Source organism: Brachypodium distachyon, chromosome 5 (genome assembly GCF_000005505.3).
Source record: "Brachypodium distachyon strain Bd21 chromosome 5, Brachypodium_distachyon_v3.0, whole genome shotgun sequence".
In the NCBI taxonomy this organism is placed as follows: domain Eukaryota; kingdom Viridiplantae; phylum Streptophyta; class Magnoliopsida; order Poales; family Poaceae; genus Brachypodium; species Brachypodium distachyon.
In genome coordinates, this window is record NC_016135.3 from 18,388,660 (window position 1) to 18,412,134 (window position 23,475).

General features: G+C 44.3%; 3 protein-coding genes, 2 long non-coding RNA genes and 1 other non-coding gene across 8 annotated transcripts; 5 read left to right on the forward strand and 1 right to left on the reverse strand.

The window, feature by feature from the left end:
• The first annotated feature begins 1,241 nt into the window (after nucleotides 1–1,241).
• Nucleotides 1,242–8,947, forward strand: LOC100825991 (trafficking protein particle complex II-specific subunit 120 homolog). Of its 2 annotated transcripts, none has more exons than XM_014895856.2 (10): nucleotides 1,242–1,737; nucleotides 2,372–2,608; nucleotides 2,679–2,861; nucleotides 3,116–3,225; nucleotides 3,739–3,798; nucleotides 3,981–4,272; nucleotides 4,844–5,142; nucleotides 5,583–6,457; nucleotides 7,247–8,212; nucleotides 8,504–8,947. In XM_014895856.2, exons 1-10 carry the CDS (start codon nucleotides 1,324–1,326, stop codon nucleotides 8,722–8,724), a joined length of 3,657 nt encoding a protein of 1,218 aa, XP_014751342.1. In that variant the 5' UTR covers nucleotides 1,242–1,323; the 3' UTR covers nucleotides 8,725–8,947. The 2 variants fall into 2 exon arrangements, with proteins under 2 accessions (XP_014751342.1, XP_014751343.1); XM_014895857.2 differs by having other exon boundaries at nucleotides 1,243–1,737; nucleotides 2,372–2,572; nucleotides 8,504–8,860.
• A 799-nt stretch (nucleotides 8,948–9,746) lies between these two features.
• Nucleotides 9,747–12,017, forward strand: LOC112269341. 2 transcript variants are annotated; one of them, XR_002961102.1, is made up of 2 exons: nucleotides 9,747–11,179; nucleotides 11,525–12,017. It is a non-coding gene; the product is annotated as an uncharacterized LOC112269341 (long non-coding RNA). The 2 variants fall into 2 exon arrangements; XR_002961103.1 differs by having other exon boundaries at nucleotides 9,747–11,036.
• A 2,894-nt stretch (nucleotides 12,018–14,911) lies between these two features.
• Nucleotides 14,912–15,925, reverse strand: LOC106865525 (L10-interacting MYB domain-containing protein-like). The gene is made up of 2 exons (XM_014895672.1): nucleotides 15,605–15,925; nucleotides 14,912–15,505 (listed from the first exon to the last, which is right to left on the reverse strand). The coding sequence occupies exons 1-2, from the start codon at nucleotides 15,923–15,925 to the stop codon at nucleotides 14,912–14,914; spliced, it is 915 nt and encodes a 304-aa protein (XP_014751158.1).
• A 1,354-nt stretch (nucleotides 15,926–17,279) lies between these two features.
• On the forward strand, nucleotides 17,280–20,137 carry LOC100826303 (ergosterol biosynthetic protein 28). Its single transcript, XM_010241781.3, has 3 exons — nucleotides 17,280–17,558; nucleotides 18,945–19,151; nucleotides 19,829–20,137. Exons 1-3 carry the CDS (start codon nucleotides 17,414–17,416, stop codon nucleotides 19,906–19,908), a joined length of 432 nt encoding a protein of 143 aa, XP_010240083.1. The 5' UTR covers nucleotides 17,280–17,413; the 3' UTR covers nucleotides 19,909–20,137.
• A 336-nt stretch (nucleotides 20,138–20,473) lies between these two features.
• TRNAT-AGU lies at nucleotides 20,474–20,547 on the forward strand. The gene has a single exon. It is a non-coding gene; the product is annotated as a tRNA-Thr (tRNA).
• On the forward strand, nucleotides 20,521–21,919 carry LOC112269342. The gene is made up of 2 exons (XR_002961104.1): nucleotides 20,521–21,424; nucleotides 21,504–21,919. It is a non-coding gene; the product is annotated as an uncharacterized LOC112269342 (long non-coding RNA).
• The last annotated feature ends 1,556 nt before the right edge of the window (nucleotides 21,920–23,475 follow it).

Sequence of the window (23,475 nt, forward strand, 5' to 3'; positions counted from 1 at the left end):
AGGAGAGTGTTTTGGAAGGGGAGGAGGAGGCGGGAAACTAAACGTGTCGCATGTCTGCGCATATGAATCAGTGGAACTTTATTCATGTGATCATGTCCTCTCTTGTATGCACTCTGTCCGGATCTAAACTTTGATCAACAGCAATATTTTGATATATGTGCATAAAAAATATATTATTAAAATGTTTTTCGATATGGATCCAATAATATCACTTCTGCATCATAAAAATCTGAGTAAATTATAGAAAATCACCACATTAGGGGTTGGGGTTTCACATAGGTACTAGTTACGTATTAGTTGAAAAAAAACACCTCAGTTGCTTAACCCCTCGCTCGCTAGCGTCTAATCACGTTTCTGACGAGGTGCCACCGGTCAGGCTAGCGTGGCGTCCATCGTGGCAACTCTCTCTTCTTCCTCTATGTTCCCGATCTAAAAGTTGCAGAGCTAAAGGCCGATGGGCTCTCACGGGCCATGGCCGCCGGAGAGCCGTGCGACGAGCAGCGATGGGGGCGAGCGGAGGAGCAGCGCGTGCGTCGGGGCGGCGGCACGCGTCGAGCGGCGGCGTGCGGCAATGTAATTCGCCGGCCCCCGCGTGGACGCGCTCAACATGGCCGCGGGCGACGTCCACCCAGCCTGCGCCGGCGAGGGGCGCTCCTTCGAGAAGTACATCCGGCTGCTCCTGGACGAGCTGGCGGGGTTGTGCAGTGGGGACGGGGAAGCTCGGAGGCGGCCTCGCGGGCCTAGGCGGCGGCCGGTTGGAGGTAGGGAAGACGGGGCGAGGTCACTGCCCCCGTTGGCAGACCGAGATGGCAAGACACGCTGTCCCGACAGTTGGCCATACTTATCAGAAACGGGCTTAGATGCTGGTGAGCGAGGGATACGCTAATCCTGTGAATTTTTGCAACAAAAACGTAAACCGGTACTTATGTGAAACCTAGCGTCATAATGTGTCTGTAGTTTACTTTAAAAATTTCATGCCTGTTGGCCTTATATGTCCGAACGGATGGAGTATATATCTGCCATATGGAATATCTGCATTATACAAAAAATCAGATCTTTTGGTGGGGTGGGCTTGAAGCTACCAAGGTCCAAGGACAATAGGACATAAATCTACCCAAAGCTCCGATTAGCCGGGCCAGTAGCAGATCCAACTTGGCCGAAGAATGACAACTCAAGTCGGCCCAGAGACACGAGATCCAAAGATCAACACACAGCGCAAACATTTCTCCCCTCCTCCTCCTTTCCACCTCCCCGACCCCGACTGATCCACCCCCGTCCTCCGTCAGATCTGCCATTCTCGTCCCGGCCGCGGCGAGTCCCCCCATGGAGCCCGGGCTGAGCATCGAGTCCGGTTCCGCCATCCGCGTGGCGGTGCTGCCGGTGGGCGGGCCGATCCCGCCGCAGTGCCTGCGGGACTACGCGGCGCTGGTCGCGCAGCACGCGCGCGTGGACCTCGCCTCGCTGCGGCCCTACTACTCGGAGCACCAGAAGAGCCCCTTCTCGCACCAGCCCTGGGACACGGGCTGCCTCCGCCTCAAGTTCGTGCTCGGCGGCTGCGTACCCTCGCCGTGGGAGGACTTCCAGTCCTCGCGCAAGGTGCTCGCCGTCGTCGGCATCTGCCACCTCCCGTCCTCCCCGGACCTCGGGAAGGTCGCCGCGGACTTCGTAGACGCCGCGCGGACCTACCCATCCGCGCTCGCCAGCCGCTGCTTCGCCTTCTGCCCCACCGACGCGCAGGTACTGCGCGATCGCATCACTTCCCAAGTCTCTGGATGGCCTGGCTGTGTCCGCTCACGCAGCTCAGCAACCGCCCATCTCGGTGATCCACTGCGTCGGTGGCTCATTTGGTCTTTATTAGTTGCTCTTTGATGGTATGGTTTTGCCTGTGCGAATAGTTAGAACTTAGAAATAAAAACTCACGTGTGTTTGTTGGACGAGATCTGAGTGATCTAACCTCTTGATCATGCAATCTACACCGATGCAATAATGCACTAATTCTAGCTCAAGGATGGAAACCATAGCTGTGTTTATTTTGATCGTAATCAGTGGATTGTCTAGATTTGTTTGCTCTAGTTAGGAAGCTTTGCATTTTATTCCACTAGCATTCAAGATCCAAGCCACCCAGGGCAGAAAAAGCTCCTTGTTAAAGAACCCATTTTCAGGACTACAGAAGCCAACCTAGGGCCGTGATGGAAGGATGCCATGGTTTATTTTAGAAGCAGATTATATACTGTGTGCAATCCTGCTAGATAGCTTTGAATTGTGGTTATGTTAATTAAGACTTTATGTTTTGATGCTGCCCTTCTAATCTTGCCCTTTTTACCACTTCTCGCTCTAATTTAATTAATATTTGCATTGTCATCTTCTGTAGCTGGCGGAGAAAAAGAGTGATGGCATTATTATGTTCCCTCCTTCTGATCAGAAATCGCTGGAACTTCATATGCTTACAATGATCCAAGATCTTGCTGCTTCATTGTTGATGGAGTTTGAAAAATGGGTCTTACGTGCAGAATCTACTGGAACTATTTTGAAGACACCTTTGGACTCACAATCCAGTCTTGGCTCAGAGGAGGTTCATACTTTAGGTGTTCCGAGTATTTTGACCAGTGTATGTTGATGATGTAAATGGCCCGATGTTCTTTTCCTTATATAAGACAATATACTTTCATATTTTCTAGGTGATAAAGGCTAAAAAAAGAAGGCTGGGCCGTGCACAAAAGATAATAGGAGATTATTGCTTATTGGCTGGATCACCTGCTGATGCTAATGCACATTACACCACGGCTATAGATCTTGCAAGATTGACAGGAGACGTTTTCTGGCATGCTGGAGCCCTTGAAGGTATTGTCTGCGCATTGGTGGTGAGTGTTCATGTCAACCTATGGAGTTTTGGGATGGAGAACATTCTGGTTATGCAATAGTTTTTCGCATTGACAGTTGGCATTCAATAGTGCCATTGGAACTGCTTCTCTTCTATCTTTTCATGTCGTAGTGTCACTTGCAAGCGGTGTTCTAAAAGGCGCTAGGCGGGTGGCCTTGTGGCGCCTTAGACCACTGCTGGCAAGTTGCAACAGTCTGACTGTTTTACGTGATGACTTTGTGTGCTTGTAAGCAGGTTGATAGGATGGGCCAAAGTGATCCTGTTTTGGAAGATGAAGTAAAGTATCGTTATTACACAATTATCCAGCTATACAGAAGAGCAACTTTACAAGATAATGCACAAAGGTATTGCATTTGGCTTGCTATCTCGTTTTTTTACCAGGGTGTACTATCTTTCTTAAATCGATACGTGAACATCTTGCTTTTAGTTTTGTTACACCACTTACATGATTATTACATTCAACACAAAGTTATCATGAGTCATGACTTACATACGAGAGAATTGTAGTACTTGCATCGGTTTACTGAAACATTGAAGGAACAATGCCAATTCCAAAAACTGTTGTTCATTTATTTCACCAGTACATCACTACATTGTTATATTAAAATTTTCTCAGAAATTATTTTCGTCAGTTTTTAATCCAAATTCATGATAGCTTGAAAGGTGTCGCACCTTTTCTTGTCCTTGATTAATGTTTTTCTCTGATCTATCCCTTCCTCCTCTCGTTTTCTTGTTTATTGAAGTCTTTACTAGCATCCCATCAACACTAAATATCGGATAGATGGCTGCATATTTTATTGATCTATTTACTTGGTGAATTTACTTTAATGCACTAACATGCTGCATGCCTTTTTTAGAGTTTCACCTGTGAGCTTTGAGCTTGAAGCCGCATTGAAGTTGGCAAGACATTTGTGCAGGTGCGCTTTCCGATTTACCTATGAGTCGGAGGTTCTCGTCATAAGTCATAATTACTTGACTGAAATAAAGTATATGTAATTATTGTGACTTTGCGAGTTTTTGGAAATTAGGAGGTTGTGTATGAGTATACTCTCCTAATGATAAAGCTATCAACTGAAAATGTTGTCTCTCTCTTTCTCAGACGCGAACTTGCCAAGGAAGTGTCAGATTTATTAATGGGTGCTGCAGATGGTGCCAAGGCTCTGATTGATGCCAGTGATCGATTGATACTGTACATTGAAATCGCACGACTTTTTGGTTCTCTTGGGTATAAACGCAAGGCAGCATTTTTTTCCAGACAAGTTGCACAGTTGTACCTTCAGCAAGACAATGCATATGCTGCTATGAGTGCGATGCAGGTTCTAACCATGACTACAAATGCATACCATGTTCAAAGCAGGAAGACTAGCAAAAGCGATCATGCTTCGCCCAAGGTGAGATTGTTACATGCTCACATCATATTGAAAATTAATTAATCATTCTTGATTATTTTTACTATGGTGTGCATTTGTATGCTCTTATCAACTTCTATAACATGTCTTCCTTTTACTTCTTGGCTACTGCTTGGTGAAGCCCTGCCAACTTCAAACTTTGCTGTCCATTTTGATGGAAATAAAGTTTGTTTAGTCAGTTGAGAGTTGATTGCAGTGTCTTTCACTCTTTCCTTTTATTCCGTTTTTATCCACCTTTTCTCTGGTGGAGGAAGGGGGGTTACCAAGGTAGGATAAATGGGTTGGTGTGAATACAATTACAACTCATAATTGGCATCTTAGGACGAGAAAATCGCCTTATTTATGTGAATTGTAAAATTGATGCTAACAAGTACTGGTAAACATACCTGCCTTTCTTTGCCTCTTCCGATATAGTTGTTGTAATAAAAGGGCTGACCATATTTATTATCCTAATATTTTGATCAGTTAATTTCAGATTTTTCATATATTCGTTATACCATGTTAAAACACTGTTGAATTTACAGTTTTATTGGTAATCTCTTGTTTGTTGAAGGAACTTGGTGCCAGCAACAGCAATGCTGATTCTGGAAAAGTGCATCCTCAGTCTGTTGTGTCATTGTTTGAGTCACGATGGAGTACCCTTCAAATGGTTGTTCTAAGAGAGATATTGATGTCTTCAATCCGCGCTGCTGATCCCCTCACGTCGTGGAGTGCCGCAGCTCGTCTTCTTCGATCATTTTACCCGCTCATCACCCCAGCTGGTCAGAGTGGGCTGGCAAGCTCACTTGCAAACTCTGCTGATAGGCTTCCATGGGGCACACGTTGTGCCGATCCATGTCTTCCTTTTATCAGGCATGCTACTCATCATTTTTTCTTGTATTACCATGTTTGAGAAAAACAAAGAACGGATGCATGATGTAGGAATTACTTCCTCTAGATTACATTTTACACATGGACATGTTCCTCGATATGCAAATTCGGTCGTTACTTTTTGTATTAATATGCTAATAAAATATCATATTATGAAAATATTTTTCATGACAAAATTATCGGGGCCATTTCCACCTAACCAACCTAAGTAGTTTGCTATATATTAGTTGTCAAAGATAGAAAAGTTTGAGTACACGCTTTCCAGAAACATCTATTTCTGTATGCAGGCATAAATATAATATCTTTTGTTCCTTTTGAGGTGAACTGTCACAAGTACTGTTAAGTCAGAAAGAAGCTCCTGATAAAATCTGTATCTATATTTGTTTTCCGAGGATTTATTATCATTTTCCTTGTATATTCAGGTTACATTCTTTGCCACTTCACCCTTCACAAAGAGATATAGTAAAGCGCAACCCACATAAAAAGGAGTGGTGGATTGGTGCAGGTCCTTCAGGGCCTTTTATTTATACACCTTTCACCAAGGGAGGAACATCTGGGACTAGCAAACAAGAGATAAATTGGATTGTTGGAGAACCAGTTCAAGTTATGGTAGAGTTAGCAAACCCCTGCAGCTTTGACCTAGTTGTTGAGAGCATTTACCTCTCTGTTCATTCTGGAAATTTTGATGCCTTTCCAGTCAGTGTTAATCTTCCTCCAAACACCTCCAAATTGGTACTGCTATCTGGAATCCCAACACGAGTTGGACAAGTATCAATTCCTGGGTGCATTGTTCACAGTTTTGGTGTAATTACAGAACACCTATTCAAAGAGGTTGACTGTTTGCTCCTTGGAGCTACACAAGGGCTTGTTCTTTCTGATCCTTTCAGATGTTGTGGCTCTAGCAAGTTTAAGAGTGTTAACTTCCCGAGCATTTCTGTTGTTCCTCCCTTGCCTTTGTTAGTTGCCAATGTTGTGGGTGGAGATGGTTCTATCCTTTTATATGAAGGTGAAATTCGTGATGTTTTAATAACACTGACAAATGCTGGAACTGTACCAGTTGAAGAAGCAAATATTGCATTATCAGGGAAGAATCAGGATTCTGTCATTTCAATTGCCCATAGCACATGGAAATCTGCACTTCCTATAAAACCAGGTGGAGAAGTGACATTTAAAGTGACATTAAGAGCCTGGCATCTTAGCTTGACAGACCTGGAAGCAGATGTTGGCAGATCTCCTACAAATTCAAGGAGAACACAAAGAGAAGGAATCAATCCTTTCTTGAATATTCACTATGCCGGTAGGTTTTAGGATTCTGATTCATCTATGTTTTCTGTGATCCTATAGTATTAGCTTCTCAGATGATCTATGATTCTAGGTGTGAAATCAAAGTTGCTCAAATGAGCATCTTGCCACTCAGGTGCATTCATACTAAAGTACTGTTTTCCTAATGCATCTTAGATTGAGATATACCAACAAAGCACATAGGAATCATCTACATCAAATCACTCTAACATGTATAAACTAGTATCTCCGTGTCATTGCTAGTTGCCTTTTGTCACTTATTATGGGTGAACAACCTGGATTTATCTTAGCACGGAGGGTAAAATGGTGAGGATGCCTAACTCTGTCATTATTAATCTACATATTACTTTTAGACATTCCCTGTGGCATTCATGTAATTATATTAATGTCTGACTCATAGGTAGCAATGGTTCATATAAGTATTACTGTTACTGCACTTTCTTCTTGAATGCTGTTCACTTGGTGCTAATATGTGATATTTCTTGAACATCTCTGTTTGCTCTGATTCCTAATGTGCTCTTGACACCTATAGACTATCATTAAAGACAGAGCTATTCCTTTTTTCTTCTTCTTTTTGGATCAGAATGCAGCCTTTTTATTTTATGTAGTTCTTGTTGCTTCGAATGGTCACCCTGTTTAATGTCTGGCTTACTACTTGGACATAACCTTTGTGAACGTAAACAAATGACATGTACAGAAGATTTGTACTTTGTGACCTGTTGCAGACATTTTCTCTGATGCTTATTTGGTTCGAGAACTGAATTTCTACTTTCTGTCACTTCAGGTCCTGCAAACCAAGGTAATGGTGAGGTTTCTCTTCCACCTGGGAGGCGCCTTGTCGTCCCATTGAACATTTGTGTTGTACAGGGCATGCGCCTTGTAAGAGCACGCCTGTTATCCATGGAAATACCTGCCAGGTTTAGTGAAGCGCACCTAAGACCTGTCAGTGACAAAGATAATATGAGCAATGGAAGTGATATGGTGCATAATGACATTAGCTTGTTGAAGATTGATCCTTATAAAGGAAGTTGGGGGCTTCGCCTTCTGGAACTTGAGCTTTTCAACCCTACGGATGTTGTTTTTGATGTTGATGTTTCTGTCCATTTGGATGGGACGAATGGAGAGCAAACGTTAAATGTCACTGCGGATGCGGCTTGCCACAAAACCAGAATTGACCGTGACTATTCTGCCAGGGTTCTCATACCTCTCGAGAACTTCAAATTACCTGTTCTTGATGCTTCTTTCTTTGTGAAGGAAAATGGAAGCGACGAGCCACTTGGATCCAAAGCTGCCACCATTGCAGAAAAGAATGCCAAGGCAGAGTTAAATGCTTCTATCAACAACTTGATTTCAAAAATAAAAGTGAGGTGGCATTCTGGCAGAAATAGCTCAGGTGAGCTGAATATCAAAGATGCTATTCAAGCAGCATTGCAAGCATCTATAATGGACATATTGTTGCCTGATCCCTTGACATTTAGCTTTAGACTTGCTAAGGATGGGACTATGGCCAAAACTGTTTCTGCGTCTGCCAACGATTTCAGTCATTCCACTAATGAGAATGCTTGTCCATCTACTGGTGAGAGTGTTCTGAGGTGTAAAGATCCTATATCAGCTCATGAAATGACTCATATGGAAGTTCAAATTCGAAACAACACAAAGGAAATTATTCGGATGAACCTCAGCATTTCATGCAAAGATGTTGCAGGAGAAAATTGCTTCGATGAAAATAGTGCTACCGTCCTCTGGGCTGGTAATTCAGTTATTTCCATAATAATGACATTTTCTTTCTAAACACCATGATCTGCTGATCTGCTTTTGAGTTTCATTTCTATGTTTTAGGAAAACAACTCATAGCGCAGATTTTCTTGTTTAGAGTTTGTCCTTTCACTGCCCCTTAATTCTTCATCTCAGCTATGCTGATCCTTTTGAAGATATGTTTTCAATTCTGTAGTGTTCCAAACTGGCAACAACAGCTTCATGATTACAGAATTCATGTTGTTCAGTATCCGTATTACTCTGACAAGTTCCTTTATCTGTGTAGGTGTTCTTAGCGACATACAGGTGGAGGTTCCACCATTACAGGAGCTGGTACATCCTTTCTCTGTCTACTTCCTAGTACCTGGAGACTACTCGCTGCAAGCTTCTTCTGTTATAATTGACGCCACAGATGTTCTTCGTGCGCGGGCAAAGGCAGAGTCACCGGATGAACCTATTCTATGCCGTGGATCGCCATTCCATATCCATGTAGTTGGTACAGCGTAGGCAAAGCTATTCGTATTAGCTTAGAGGCGGCAATTTGTACCATGACATGTGCAGCTGTGAAATCATGTACAAGAGTATTTTTCTCTATCCACTTGTGATTTGTTCGAGCCATTTGGAGGCGTCCTTTTTAACACAATTGTGTTTGTGTACAGTGTAAAAGGATAGTGGATACATTGTTTCAAACGCTCGTGGAATTGTGCCTTGATGGTTTTTGCATCTGTGACCTGAAATGTGCAGTCATCGTACGTTGTCTACTTGCCGTTCTCACATACTCCGTTCGGGCATTGGCCTCTTTGGATTGTTGGAGGTTCATACGATCTTCCTACAAGGGCCCTTTGGACAATATGATTAAACCTATGAGTTCTCTAGTTCAGAACTCAATTCCATGTAAAAACGTCCTGATGAGTAATGAATGACAATATGATGGATTTTGGGGTCATGTCTAAATGGATTTTCTAGAGGATGTTAATGCCAATAACGTTTCTCGAAAAAAAATACTCATCATGACAATAATAGGCATTTAGTGTCCAAATAGTCAGAATACAACACGAGCACACTAGAAAACTCAACACATCATATCATGTTGACAATCCGTGGTAAAAGGTGGTCACAAGATAAAGGGCAACCAAGTTTTATCTGCACTGGCCAATGATCACATAATCTCCTTTCCTCACACTTGCAAAATACGAGATGGGGATGTTGCGGTGCCGCTTCTCGCATCCAGATAAGCAAAACATCCAGATAAGCAAAAGGGGCATTATGAGTGAACAGCCAGGAGTCAGGAGTAACTTGGCAACTTTAGTCAGTTCCTCTTCTCATACACAGTACTTCACGACAAAATAAAGATATATAATCAATTAATGCGTATGGACAATGATGGTTCTGTTCATCTTAGCATCCAGCTATGATGCGAACTGATAGAAAAAAGTACCAGCGAATGGGCATTTCTTATCAATATAAGTCAGATCAAGGATATGTAAATTACAGTTGGTTATAAGATACATCTACTACGGCCGACCGGTTTCTTCGCATTCTCGTCGCTCCACAGGTCGCTTTCATCGGCACTGTAGCATGCAGGATAATTGCAGATGGATGCCACCTCCGATTACTGTAGTTTTCCTGCGCTTCTGTTTTCTAGCCAGGAGGCAGTCGTGCGTCGAGCTGGGCCACTGTCAGCGAAGAGGTTGTTGCTTAGGGCCGTGTAGCGTGCCGTCGGCGGATGCGCTGTCTGGAGGGGGCGCATGCGCGGTGACGCGTAGCCCGCGAGCTGTCCCATCGAAATTTCCGGAGCGCGTGCGCCGGCAGTTTTCAAGTCGGTAACTCAGGTTCTGGTGTCTTCTTCTGGTTGCTATTTATGAGCATGATGTCTGCGTCGCTGCGGTCCATCAACGTCGAGGCCACTGCTGGTGGCGGCTACCGGTCGAACTACATCTCGCTCGAGGCGTGGCGCTGGTCGTAAGAGGAATCGAAGCGGAGGAGAAGCTCAGCGGCACGGTGGTCGGCCCTGTGGTGTAAATCAATGGTGGCATCGTCCCTCCTCCCGGTGGTCCGTTCGCTCCACGAGATTTCCCCCGCCGGCCGGCCCCGCTCCTTAAGATCACGCCGCCGGCCGCCTCTCCCCGAGCGGCGCCACCGGTTTGACTCATCGGACAGGCATGCCGGTTTGACTCATCGGACATGCATGCCGATTTGACTCATCGGACCGTGCCGCCGCTCCCCGAGGCTTCTGTGGCGATGGCGACGGCCGCTTGCGCCCTGCTTCCCTGTCGCTGCGCGTCTCTCCTGCCTCCCTCCGTCGCGCGCCAGTGCCCGCGTCCCTGCCAGCGCTCCCGCCTCGCTGTCGTCGCCTACCCAGGCGCCGTTCCTCGCCCCTCCTGCACCATCGACATCTCCACGCGCTCTCTTTGTTTGGCACGATGTGGCCATCTCCCGGGAAGCCTGCGTGCGCGGCGGCAGCTTATGGCTCCGTGGATCACGCCCGCTTCCTGTTCGACGAAACTGTACGGCGGTGGATTTTGCAATTCTGGTTGGCTTCGAGAGGAATTACTAATCCTTCTGATGACCTGCATGTTCTTGAACTTTTGACTCTTCTGCTTCTACCAGTTTCTATTTCTAATCTGCGAGGGGGGCTTCAACAACAGCCTCGCTCCTTCTCAACACCGCAGCCGCGACCCTTTCCCGGATCCATCGTGTCCCTCGGATCGACTCAGGGTCTGCTCATGCACTTCACCGTGGCGGTCAGTAGCAGACCACGGGGGCGACCACAAAAGCAGCAAAGCCCCATGCCCAAGTGTCACGCCTTTGTCTTGAAGGTCATTACTGCTCCGTCTGCTTGCATGCATCTAGCTCACATCTCCAAACCCTCATCGCCTGCGCTGGAAGATTTATTGACGGGGTCACTAATTTATTTGCAGCATGCATAAAATATGTTATTATTTTGGTGATCAAAATGAAGGTACTAAGTAACGTTCTTCATTTAACTATTATGCTGATGCTTAATAGAATGATGCCCACCAAGTGTTTGTCAAAATGACAACCAAGATGTTTTACCAGTATGCGTCGTCATTTGCTTGGGAGACCCCGTGACCCAGATAGTGCATTTTCAACCAGTTTGTTGGAGATGGTTTGTGCAGATTATAATTGTTCAGTGCAGTTGCTTGATGCTTTAAGAGTTGTGATATGCTCCAATGCTGATCTGAGACAAGTTTCAGCTAGCTCTGTTACATACACATGGCACTGCCCTTATTAACCTTTTTCCATATCGATCAACCGTAATATGCAGTTTCATTGATGTTCTTAGGGTCACTTTACTGTTGGTGCAAAGGCGAGACGGACATGGGAAAGGGAGGTGGGTGCCGCATAGAGGAGGGAGGCCACAACGACGGCCAGGAAAGCGGTTCGGCGGCGGAGAGAGGCGCCCCAGAGACAGAGTCGATCCGACAGAGGAGGGGATGAAAGTGCAGGTCGCTAAGAGGCCGAGAAAACCAACCACGCTTCCATGAAGCGCTGAGGAGCCAGAGGAGCATTATAACTCTTCCAGATGGCATAAAGCATAGTACTCCTTCCGTTTCATAAAGATTGGCACGAATTTGAACTATAACAATTTAAATCCGTGTCAATTTTTATGAAACGGAGGGAGTATTATTTATCTGGTATAGCAGACTTAACTGTGTATACTGGCTGGTAATAATATTTATGCTTTATGCCATCTAGCATATTGTTACCGTAAATTGTTTCCATGTAAACAAACCTAATTTTTTATATGTATGAATCTAACCACTGAACTTGACAAACTGCTATCCTTGCCTGGATGTTCTATTTTTCTTTTTATAGTGGATCATGATAACTTTGAAGGGATTTGGGGACATCCTGATGTATGATCGATTTAAAATTAGTTGTTTTCATCTTCCTTGATTTTTGCCACAAGAGCGGCCATTTGGAGTATTACAGTGCATACTTCTTTCTCGTATTTCTTTGGTCTGATTAGCAGTTTCAATTAAGCATAATAGTAACCCCACTTGCAGAATATGCCTCCCAACAGTGTGTACTTGACTTTGTCCCCGTCGAGGAGTTCACCAACGTTAAGGGGCAGATCTTGTTTGCATCGATCAATTGATTGCTTATGCATGGGGGCAGCAGATATTGTTTGCATCAGTTGGTTGCTTATACTTTTTTTTTACAACATTGATTGCTTATACGCGGGGGCAGATCCTGGTTGGATATGTACGTGCGATGCTATTAGCAAGATGCATTCACATGTTGTGTTATCCACTGGTGCATAGAGTTCAGGTTCATGTTTTTGTTTTGAATTCCTCAAGGTGTTCTTATTATACATGTATGTGTGTGTCCATGTTCAAGTTTATGCATCATTTTAATTCTTCCAGACGGTGAACTGCTAATAAGTTTGTGTTTTGAATTCTTCAAGTTGAAGCACCCAGATATATTGTTTTGAACTTCTCTTGGGTCGGTGCTCTTAATTTATTTTGTTTTTGTTGGAAGGATATGCAACCATATATGAAAAATGTTCGATTTATATGGTTGTTTTGTATTTTCAGTTTGAGGATCCGAAGCATGTAATATCCATAGCTGCAAAATATCCAGATATGTAATCTTGGTCAAGTTGACAGTATGCCACCAAACTAATTGCTTTTCATGTAAATAATAATAATTGATGATCGTGTTTTTTATCAAATCCAAGAAAATATTTGTGATTTCTATTCAAAGAATCTCATGTTTGAAGTCTGAAGGGGTTGGAAGAAATAAGCATTAATTTTAAGTTGTGTTACACAAGGGCTTCGGCCCCCTTCTTTTTGGCTGGAGTTTCTCTGGAAGCCGGCTTCAGCTTAATTTCTGGGAGAAACGGCTGCCACGGGAAGCCCTGAGAAGCTATTCTATTCCCTTCTTTTCAGCTTCTGGAAATGCAGCTTGTTGTCTGATGTTTGTATGAAAGGACTGTGTTGCCCTTGAGATGTTGCCGTGACTTGTTTGGTTCTCAATATGAATATGTTAGACTGTTTTTCCGCATAAATGAAAATTAAAATAAAAGTTGAACATAATAAAGTGGTACATATTACGAGTCTAACAAACGAAAAGGTCTCACAATTATCTGATCCTACACAAAAGGAGTTTGATCATACACAAAAGGTCATTCATTAGCATCACTCAAGCTACCAAACCCGCTGCACTACCATCACGTATCGTCCCCATGGTGCCATCATCGGGTCCAATTAAAGTGTCAACACCAGTCGGGCCATCCTCCTTTACATAGGCCCCCATCTCAAATCGGTCAAAGTGCTCATCACGTAGCTTACTGTCACGAATGTAGTTATGCAAACACATGCATGCAGTAATTATCTTCTTCTGCTTCAACGGTGGGTAGGCCGGTATGCCTAGAAGAATTCACCACTTCATCTTGAGTACACCAAATGCTCTTTCGATGATATTTCGTAGAGATGAATGGCAATGGTTGAACATCTCTTGCATCCCAACAGGAGGAGCATCTTCAAATTCGGGTACATGGTACCATTGCCCTTTGTATGGAGCTAAGTACCCAACTCTGTTTGGATATCCGGAATCAACAAGATAGTATTTCCCTATAATCAATTAGAGATAAAAGTGAACATTAGAACTACAATAAAATGTGAAAAGATTTAACATAGTTAGATTTACCTTGTGGGGTGTGTGGGAAATGACCATATTCGATCCTAGCATCATTCCATACACGAGTGTCATGGACAAATCCGGGCCACCCAGGAACAACAAAAATGAATCTCATATCAAAGTCACACATTGCCATGACATTTTGACTTGTGTATCCCTTCCTATTGGTATGAATCACTTCCAGTTCAGCCGGCACTATGACAGGAATGTGTGTTCCATCAATTGCTCCAATAGCATCCTTAAAATGAGGCCAAAATCTAGGCTTTCTTAATTTTTCATGAACATGTGTGAAGGAAGGATCAATCGGTGCCAGCTAATCACCAGCCATTCGGTCCAAACAATTCAAAACTTCCTCAAACTTCCTACAAATTGTAGATGGGTTGTGTTCAAATCGATTTGCAACTTGAATGTTTGATTGAGGTACTCCCAAGGTCCATAAAAACAATGCTAATGCTTCTTTAGATGACATGTTTTTTTTGTACCTTTAACTGCTCCTCAACCCATTGGATCCCTGTCATGAATGGCAGTCTTCTCAGTGCATACGGAATTCTCTTTTTCTTTTGCATAATACAAAATAATGTAACCGCAGCCATGTCAAATTCTTCATCCGACGAATATGTAGCTTCATCCATCACTCACTGTTCAACAAATAATAGAAACCATATGAGACAAACTGCACAGCAAGTTCAATCATCGAATAATTAAAATAGGCAGCAAGTACACACAGGAAGCAAGCACACACACAGGTTCACATAGGCAGCAAGCACACACAAGTTCAATCATCCAGTACTTCAAATAGGCAGCAAGTACACAGCAAGTTATTCAATCGTCCAATAATTTAAATAGGCAGCAAGCACACACATGTTCAGCTGCTAATTAAAATAGTACACAAGTAATTAAACAATAACACACACAGGCATCAATTGCACACACAGGTGCAGCCATGACAATTAAAAAAAGTTTCCGAATGCGAACGACAATTAAAAAATGCACACACAGGTGCAGCCATGACAATTAAAGATGTAGCCTACTTCTTATTGTGATGTGCCCACGTCCTCCTTAGCCATTCAAGCCTCTTGTCAGGAGTTTCAGTATCAAAAGTTGAGAATGCATCACGATATTCTTGTTGCATGAATAGTTGGGTGGCATAGAAGTGCTCGTCACTCCCTGCTATACCTCCATCTCGAACCACTTGCGCCACCATATCCCTATGTTCCTGTCTTGCAGGATTAATTGACACCTGAGATGTTGCGGAGTGCTTGGTCCTTGACCTTGATTCCATAATGCTCAAGAGACGCTGAGCATCAGTTGGGCTTTCTTCCTTTGCCACCTTTGCTGCCTTTGTTGCTGGACTAGGTGAATATGGACATGCTCTCTTAGGCTTACCCTTCCCCTTTCCCTTCCCACCACGAACTGCAGTGACAAGATCATCCCCCTCACAACCCGAATCATTCTCATCACCGTCAATCACAATGTGTGCATCTTCAGATGGTCCAACATGAGCTGATGGAACAGGCACCTGAGCATGCTCATTTGTCACACAATGCTTATCAAAGATAATGGACATCTTCTCCTCATCTTGAAGTGGAGCATTTCTAAACTTGCTTGCTTTAGGAACTCTCTGAAAAAACACAATAAAATCACAGCAGCACATCAGTTTGACAGTCCATAAGTTTTGGAAAAATGACCAGCCATGTAAATTAGATGAAAAAGATAATACATGTGTCTCTTTCTCCCACCACTCGTCGCTGGCCGCAATGGTATGGGTGTTGGGATCTCTTCCTGTACCAGATGCACGTTGGGTCAATGTTTTCCATGTATTGTAGTCCTTTTTTAGTGTCTCCCACCTATTTTTCATTTGTTTGCGGTCATAGTTTCGCTTCGTACGCTCGTTGAACTTGGATATCAAATTGGCATATCCAACAGCATTCAAACATCGAGTTGGACGGTTATTAGCTTCCACTTCTTCGATGCAGACATCAAGGAAAACTCTATGAGCTACAGCATCCCATGTAGTTTTGCCAGTTTTCCTTTTTTCCATCTATAATGTACACATGACTTAACATCAACAATGAGTAATTCTACTCTAATTTGCACATCAAAATGACCAAAAAGAGTAGCTAAAATCTCTAATTTCACAGCAAAATGACCAAATACAGTAGCTACAATCTCTAATTTGCACAGCAAAATGGATATCAACACACAAGCAGTCTCATACCAAATCCATCATTTATCCCATGCATCAACCATTCACACCATGCAAAAACACTAACAGTGATTTGTTCTCACCTTGCGAGGGGAGTATTGCCGGCGACGAGATCCTTGCGGGCGCTGCGAGGGGAGTATTGCCGGCGACGAGATCCGGTGGAGGGGTGAGGGGCGGCGGCGGCAGGGGAAGAAGAGGGTGAGGGGCGGCAGCGGATCCAGTGGAGAAGACGGGGGTGAGGGGCAGCGGCGGCAGGGGAAGCGCTCGGGTCGGGGTGATGGCGGCGGCGACAGGGGAAGAGGAGGGTGAGCGGTGGATCCGGTGGAGGGGTGAGGGGCGGCGGATCCAGTGGAGAAGACGAGGGTGAGGGGCGGCGGCGGCAGGGGAAGACGGGCGCTCGGGTTGGGTCTGGGTTTCTTTCGATCGGTCGCGCGGTGGCATTTTGGGAGTAATAACGGTTCGCCCTCGGGGTAATTTCGTATTGCACGTGTGGAGAAGCTCGGGAAACTGGTCCAGACCAGTTTTTCCTCATAACCCAATTTGCACTACGTTTTGGAGGGGCTTCTAGGAAGAGCTTGGTAGAAGTTTTGTCTTCTTTTGGGCTTCGGCTGCCTGGGACCTGGAAGCTGGGCTAAAAGTCCAAAAGAAGGGGGCCTTCGTAATGAATGAAAAAGCAAGAGAAAGATCAAAGGTGTATGTTGAGAAATATAGCAGGATTGCGCTGGTTTTATTGTTGGGTGCTTAACCTCGCGAGATAGTTGGATCCATTTATTTTTGGTTGCCATATTTGCTTGTGTGTGGCGTGTGGAAAGAGTTGTCGTTTGATCACTCAGTTTTTTTATCTGATTGCTTCAATTTTTTCAACGGTGCGGCGAAGCGCGCGTACACAGCTAGTCAGAACTCTAAAGATGGCCAACTAAACAATTCTTTTGAGGCCCGTGATACAAGAGTAAAATTGTATCGTAAGTGTACAGTAAAAAAGCAACTGAAAAAAATCAAAAAAATGTGAATTATATTTTTAATCCCCTACTTCGCCAAAGAAGTTGACACCAATGACGAGACCAGCTACTACTCCCTCATTTGTTTGGTGGTTTTTCCTCCTCCTTACCCAATTTTGCAGAAATTGTGCCACATTTTGAATCCCTTTCTGGCAGCTAGGGATAACGTCGGACGTATATCTGGCTGCGCACATGCTCGTCGGTCCGATCCCGTTCTCGCAGCACATGACCGTGCGAACAGTGCCACCAGGCCCACCAACCCGAGATACCCGAAGCTCCGATACCCCATCGCACAGCGGAGGGACCGAGGAAGAATTTCGGGAGCATGGCGGAGAAGGGCGGGAGTAGGAAGGCCGTGCCGGCGCTCGGGTGGTGGCTGATGCTGGTCGGTTCCCTCCGCCTCGCCTCCGTCTGGTTCGGTTTCTTCAACATCTGGGCGCTCCGTGTCGCCGTCTTCTCGCAGACAGAGAGTTCGTGCCCCCCATTCCTCCCCACTCTCTCGCTGCTTCTGTGGGTTCGCCGTTCTGTGTGGAGTGTATGGTTGGATCTGGTTCCCTTTTGTCGATTCATGCGCCCTAGTGCGGTAGTAGATCGGTTATTGCTGCGAGTTAAGTTGGACTGTTGGTCTGTTTAGTGCCCCCAAGTTGCAGGAACTGTCGATTTGAGTGGGGATTTTACCTGTTTATGACCCACGTATTAGACTTTGGTTCTGAAGCTCTATTTGTGCTTGACTAGGAACTTGGTGAGTTGAGAGCTGTATTTGTGCTTGACTAGGAACTTGGTGAGTTCAGAGGACTGAGCTATGTAGAACACTAGAACCCACATATTGGAGTTTGGGTCTTATGGAGCTGCATTTCTGCTTGACTAGGAACTTGGTGAGTTAAGAGCAGTGATTTATGTAGAACCCACATATTGGAGTTTGGGTCTGAAGGAGCTGACTAGGAACTTCGTGAGTTCAGAGGACTGACTTATGTAGATGCCTTGCTATGCACAGGTATTAAATTATTAATGATATATTTTCAATAAAAGTTATCTTTCATTTGCACTTGACTGCCTTTAGGCATTGTTAGATCAGGGGTTTGACCAGGCAAATCAAGAAGTGGTCCATAGGAAATTGACAATGACTAGGGATCAGACTACCAATCTCTAGCAAGCCATCGGACTGGTTCCTTGCCATTGGATCAGGGAGATCAGGAGCATTTGATTAGTCAACATAAAATATGCCTAGGTAATTTCCTTGTACGTACTACTTCGGAAGCAGTATAGTTGAAATTTGGAAACATTGCATAATACCATTGAAGCAACAGGTTTCACATGAATTCTAAGGAAACTACTTCCAGATTTTTAGGTCTGTTTACTGTTTAGTGCTCCCAAGTTGCGGGAATTGTCAATTAAGTAGGGATTTTTTTTCTGTTTAGTGACCCACATATTGGAGTTTGGGTCTAAAGGAGCTGCATTTATGCTCGACTAGTAATTTGGTGAGTTGAGAGGACTCACTTATGTAGATGCCTTGCTATGCACAGGTACTAATGGTGTATTCTGAGATAAAAGTAATCTTTGCTTGGATGCATTGTTTAAACATGGGTTCGACCATGCCAATCAGGAAGTGATGCATAGGAAATTGCTCATGAAGCCTCATGAAATTATGATTAAGTCGGTAATCTTTGAGCATTATGAATCATAACAGCTTCATAATGATGGTTTCGTAGTTGCTTTTATGGAGCCCTCAAACTAATAAGTTGTTATCTCTGTCATTTGTCTTCGAGATTGTTTATTTCGTATAACATCTTATCTCTACCATGATTAATGTTTTCTTTTTGGGGCTAATATGATTAACATTGTTCTTTTACATGCAGTGACTGATGTACATGGTCGTACTTTTGGGGTCTGGACACTTCTAACATGCACACTGTGCTTTCTGTGTGCACTTAACCTGGAAAACAGACCTCTATATCTAGCCACCTTCCTGTCATTCGTCTATGCTCTCGGTCACTTTCTCACCGAATACTTGATATATCATACCATGGCTGCAGCAAATCTGAGCACAGTTGGCTTCTTTGCAGGTACTGGACCCAAACTTGAATTTTGAGTACACTATTAGTGTCTGTTTTGCCTTTGTCACCTAACTAACCAGTTCTTCAATAGCATTATTAGCTTTGGTTACTAGCTGCTACTGCACTTCTTTGCTATAATTAGGTTTGTAGACCTGGTGCTATCGTAAGTGTTCATTCAATTTAATTAGCGGTAGAGAACAATCTTATAAGTCCGTACCTTGTAAGAGCTGGTTTTTCCATGCTTGCCTCTAAAATATGCTCCTTATATGGCATTTGAGGCAATTTCTTAAATATTGCGAGATATGCACTTTTCCCCCTTTAATTCTGCCCTGGGCTGAACTGTCCAAATGACATATATAAAGTTTAAAGCCATTATGCTTATAGTCGGTATCTAGGGCTTGCTTGGTTGGTGAACAAACTAGCCATGCCAAAATATTGGTAGCCTATGTTTATTTGGTGCTTTGCCAAAATTTTGGTTGCCAATATGAGCCACCCATTCCTCTCGCATATTCTTACCAACTAGTTGGCAAAGTGTGGGCCAAGAAATCCTTGACCAAAAATTTGGCAAGACAACATTTGGCAGGGTGGTAGTCCAAAATGTTCAAGACTGAAGAACAGATTTTGATGCATTTGTAGGCCAGTTTGTTTGTTTAACATTTCTGATGGGCTTATCCTTTCTTATTTAGGGACATCAATTGTATGGATGCTTCTTCAGTGGAACTCTCACGGGGATGCGCGTGTTTCGCATGCTGTCAAGCAGTCATGAGAGGCGTATGAGCACCGGGGAGTAGACTGTACGCCTGAAGAAGCCTTGCGGAATTTTCATGCCCCCTCTTTTCTGTTTAATTTCAATTGCTACTGTATTCTTTAGCTTCAATTTTTTTTGTTCAAGATTCATCTGAAAATACGAATATTATGTACTGTAACAACCAGCATATTTTGGGGTTAGTTCAATGTGGGCGCCAAAAAACATACTGACACACGTGTGTTTGAAACTTTGAATCTCAAATCTAGGAAAAGCATTGGATGTACCATGGTGTCGGGCGGTACAGGCGCTTGCTAGGGCCAACGTGTTCAGTGTTAATCCGTCTCGTCTCGCGGGTCATTGTGCTGTTGCAAAATTAGGGGAGTCTCGGGCTGTACAGGCGCTTGCTAGCGTCAACGTGTGCAGTGTTAATCCGTCTCGCGGGTGTGTTCATTGTTAGTCCGTTTCGCGGGTCATTGTGCTGTTGCAAATTAGAGGACATACTCCATGCCCAATTGTTTAATTTCGAAACTGTCAAAGCTTTGTCTCAGGTAAGTTAACGCTAGAACGAAAACAGAAGCAACTGGCTTTCATAGCTCAGTTGGTTAGAGCACCCGTTTAGTAAGCGGGAGGTCTTGAGTTCAACTCTCAATGAAAGCAACGCAAGCTTTTTTGTTTTTTGTTTTTTGTATCTTCCGGCTGTTATGATCGCTCCACGTCGCAAGCACACCACCGGTCTCGAGTTCAAACTTTCCAATTTTCCTCTCGTGCGTTGACTTGATTGGTTCATGCTGCAGTGCTGCTTATCTATCATGCTATGGTTCAAGAAATGAACAATCAGATACCGTGCTAACTTACTTCCAAGCTTTGTCCTCCTGGCTAATTAATCCGCCACGGATCAAAACGCCTTCAGTCTTCAGAAGCTGCTGGCTTGGGTGATTCCTGCAGTCGACGCTTGCCACGATCGAGAGATGGCCAATCAAAGCAGCCAATTTTGGCTTGTACATCGACCCTGATCGGACAAACAAAACAAAAACGAAAACGAAAGCAAACCTCACCACATTGGCACGTACGTATATATCCAACGCCGCATTCCCCCTGCTACCTGTTGGCTGCTGCCGCATCTGGATCGATCGCTGGGAATTCATCGCCTGATGACCTGATGGGATCGGACCAACAACATGTACGTGTCCCGAAATTCCCGATCTGTGCCCATCTGATCTGAGCAAGCAAGCCACACGTCCCTCTCAGAACCACTGCCCACGTTCCCCTCGCCCGGCCAGGCGGCCAGCAGTCAGCAGATACGCGCATGATTGTCGTACTCGACCGCGTCGCGCCGCTGATCCAGCAGGGTCCAGCAGAGCCAAGGGGCCAGGAGCAAATCCAAAACGGCCTTTGCGCCCGCCAAGGGGGAAGGGGCCGTTTGATGCTGTCGCGCTCGCCGCAGCGGGCATCGGATCTGTTTCTGCCCCCCTGCGTGCGCCGCGTGAACCAGGTGAGGATGGAGACGAGCCCGCGCCGATCTCCATGCGACGAGGTAGCTACTCTACTCTTTATTTGGCGTCTTGATCTCTTTGTTTTCGCTTTTGCGAGCTGCTGCTGCTTCGGATTCGCAGAAGCCGAGGAAAGCGACCGGGTCGAACGGCTTGCAAAAGTCTATCCGGATCGATCTGTTGGGCGAGAGACGACAGTCCGAGATTGTTCTCATCCACATTTGATCGACCGCCTCGGCACAACAAAGTACAGAGCATGTGGCACTTCTTGTTTTCCTTTGGCGCTCTAATGGATGGCTGCGACCGAGCCCAAGAGTCGATCAGACACCCGTACCTACTTGCGTAGCAGTACTAATATTTGTCCACCATGAGTGGAGCCTACCGAAAAATTGTGTTTATTTTTGTGAGAGATAAATTATACGTTTCTAAGATGACAAAATGGATGATCAGTCAGTGACAGCTCAAGTCGGCTACCCATCATTGTGCGATGGCAATGATAGAGTTCGACGCCCATAATCGAGATCGTATATAGCATGGTACATTGAACTTTCCCGTTTCTTCTCATTGTCAACCAGCAGTCCATTTCGTCCGCAATATTTTATCCACTAATTATCCACCTAGTATAATCAATACAGCAAAACCAATACGAAACCGCGGCCGGCGGCTCCTCACCGTTATGAGAGGGAGTCTCTGGTCAGGCTATATACGATAAGAGTACTCATACTTTCCTCCGTCCAATAAAGAATGTCACAACTTTGAGTAAATTTGAATGCATCTATACAATAAGTCATGTCTAGATACATTCAAATTTTGACAAACTTGAGACATCTTTTGTTGGACGGAAGAGTACAATAATGTACTCTCTCCGATCCTAAATTGTTGTCGAAATATTACATGTATCTAGACGCTTTTTAAAAATAGATACATCCATATTTGGGCAAATTTGAATCAAGAATTTAGAATCAGAGGGAGTACATCGTCTGATGATTTTACTCAGGTCGGCACAAGGCGATGTCGTTGATTTTGCAGTGGAAAGCGCTTCTGACGGGGAGACTACCCTGGCAGGGTTCAACCTGTGGTGGTCCGTGGTCACCACGTGGAGTTTTGTTATTCAGTACTCCTTCTGTAGCTAATTAATTGGCGCCGGCAATTTCACAAAAGAACCCTTGTTATTTTTTGAAATTGACCTGCAGGTCACGTTCTATCAGAACTTTTACAAAAAAAACTTGTTGTTTTTTGAAATCAACGCGCAGTACACGTTCAATTGAAAATGTGTACTGCAGATTGATTTCGTAAAGCCCAATTAATTGAGAACGGAGCGAGGAGGCTTGTGTCACGGCAACCACCTTTTAGCTTTTTTTGAAAAGCTTGGGCTGAAAAACCTCCTTAAAACAAATCATTTTAGTGCATGAATCATACAATAGGGATGGGCAGCAGGCCAGGGCACGGATGCAAGGTGTCAGCGTCTCATCAAGTGTGCTTAGCTGTAGCAGCCCTTTGCTAAACTGAAATGGTTTAAGTATGTTTGAAGTACAATAGGTGTCAGTGTCTCCGTGACTGAACACCATAACAGTGAAGTGATCCGAATGAGATCTGTGTAATACAATAGTTTAAGGACACGAGTACAAAACTACAAATAATTGAGACATGTCACGTCAAAGAGGAGACATCCAGTTCCAGTGTACAATGCTTTTTAAAGAATTTCTTTCTCTCGGGTGTTAGATTAGGAGCTGGCACAACGAGCATTTTCCGCAAAAGGAACATTGGATCTTTCCGTGCACGCCTCTCATTTCTCGGTGAAGACCCGTCCGCACTCATGCATTCAGGTTCCCTTTCAGAAAGACACAAGCAACTGCAAATTTAAGTTTCCCAGTGTGCGGATTTTAGGCACTGAAATTCTCAAAAGTAATTAAAATTGCAAAAGGGCAAGGGTAACCATCTAGACCTGCAAATTTGGAGTACTTCCCAACCATCTAAAGTGGAAGTAACAAATTTGGTAACAAAGATGCCAACTAAGCAATTTTGATGATATGTCATGTTATTAATGAAGAAAAAGAGTGTTGGGATAACTAGATATGTTACCATCGTATCGCAC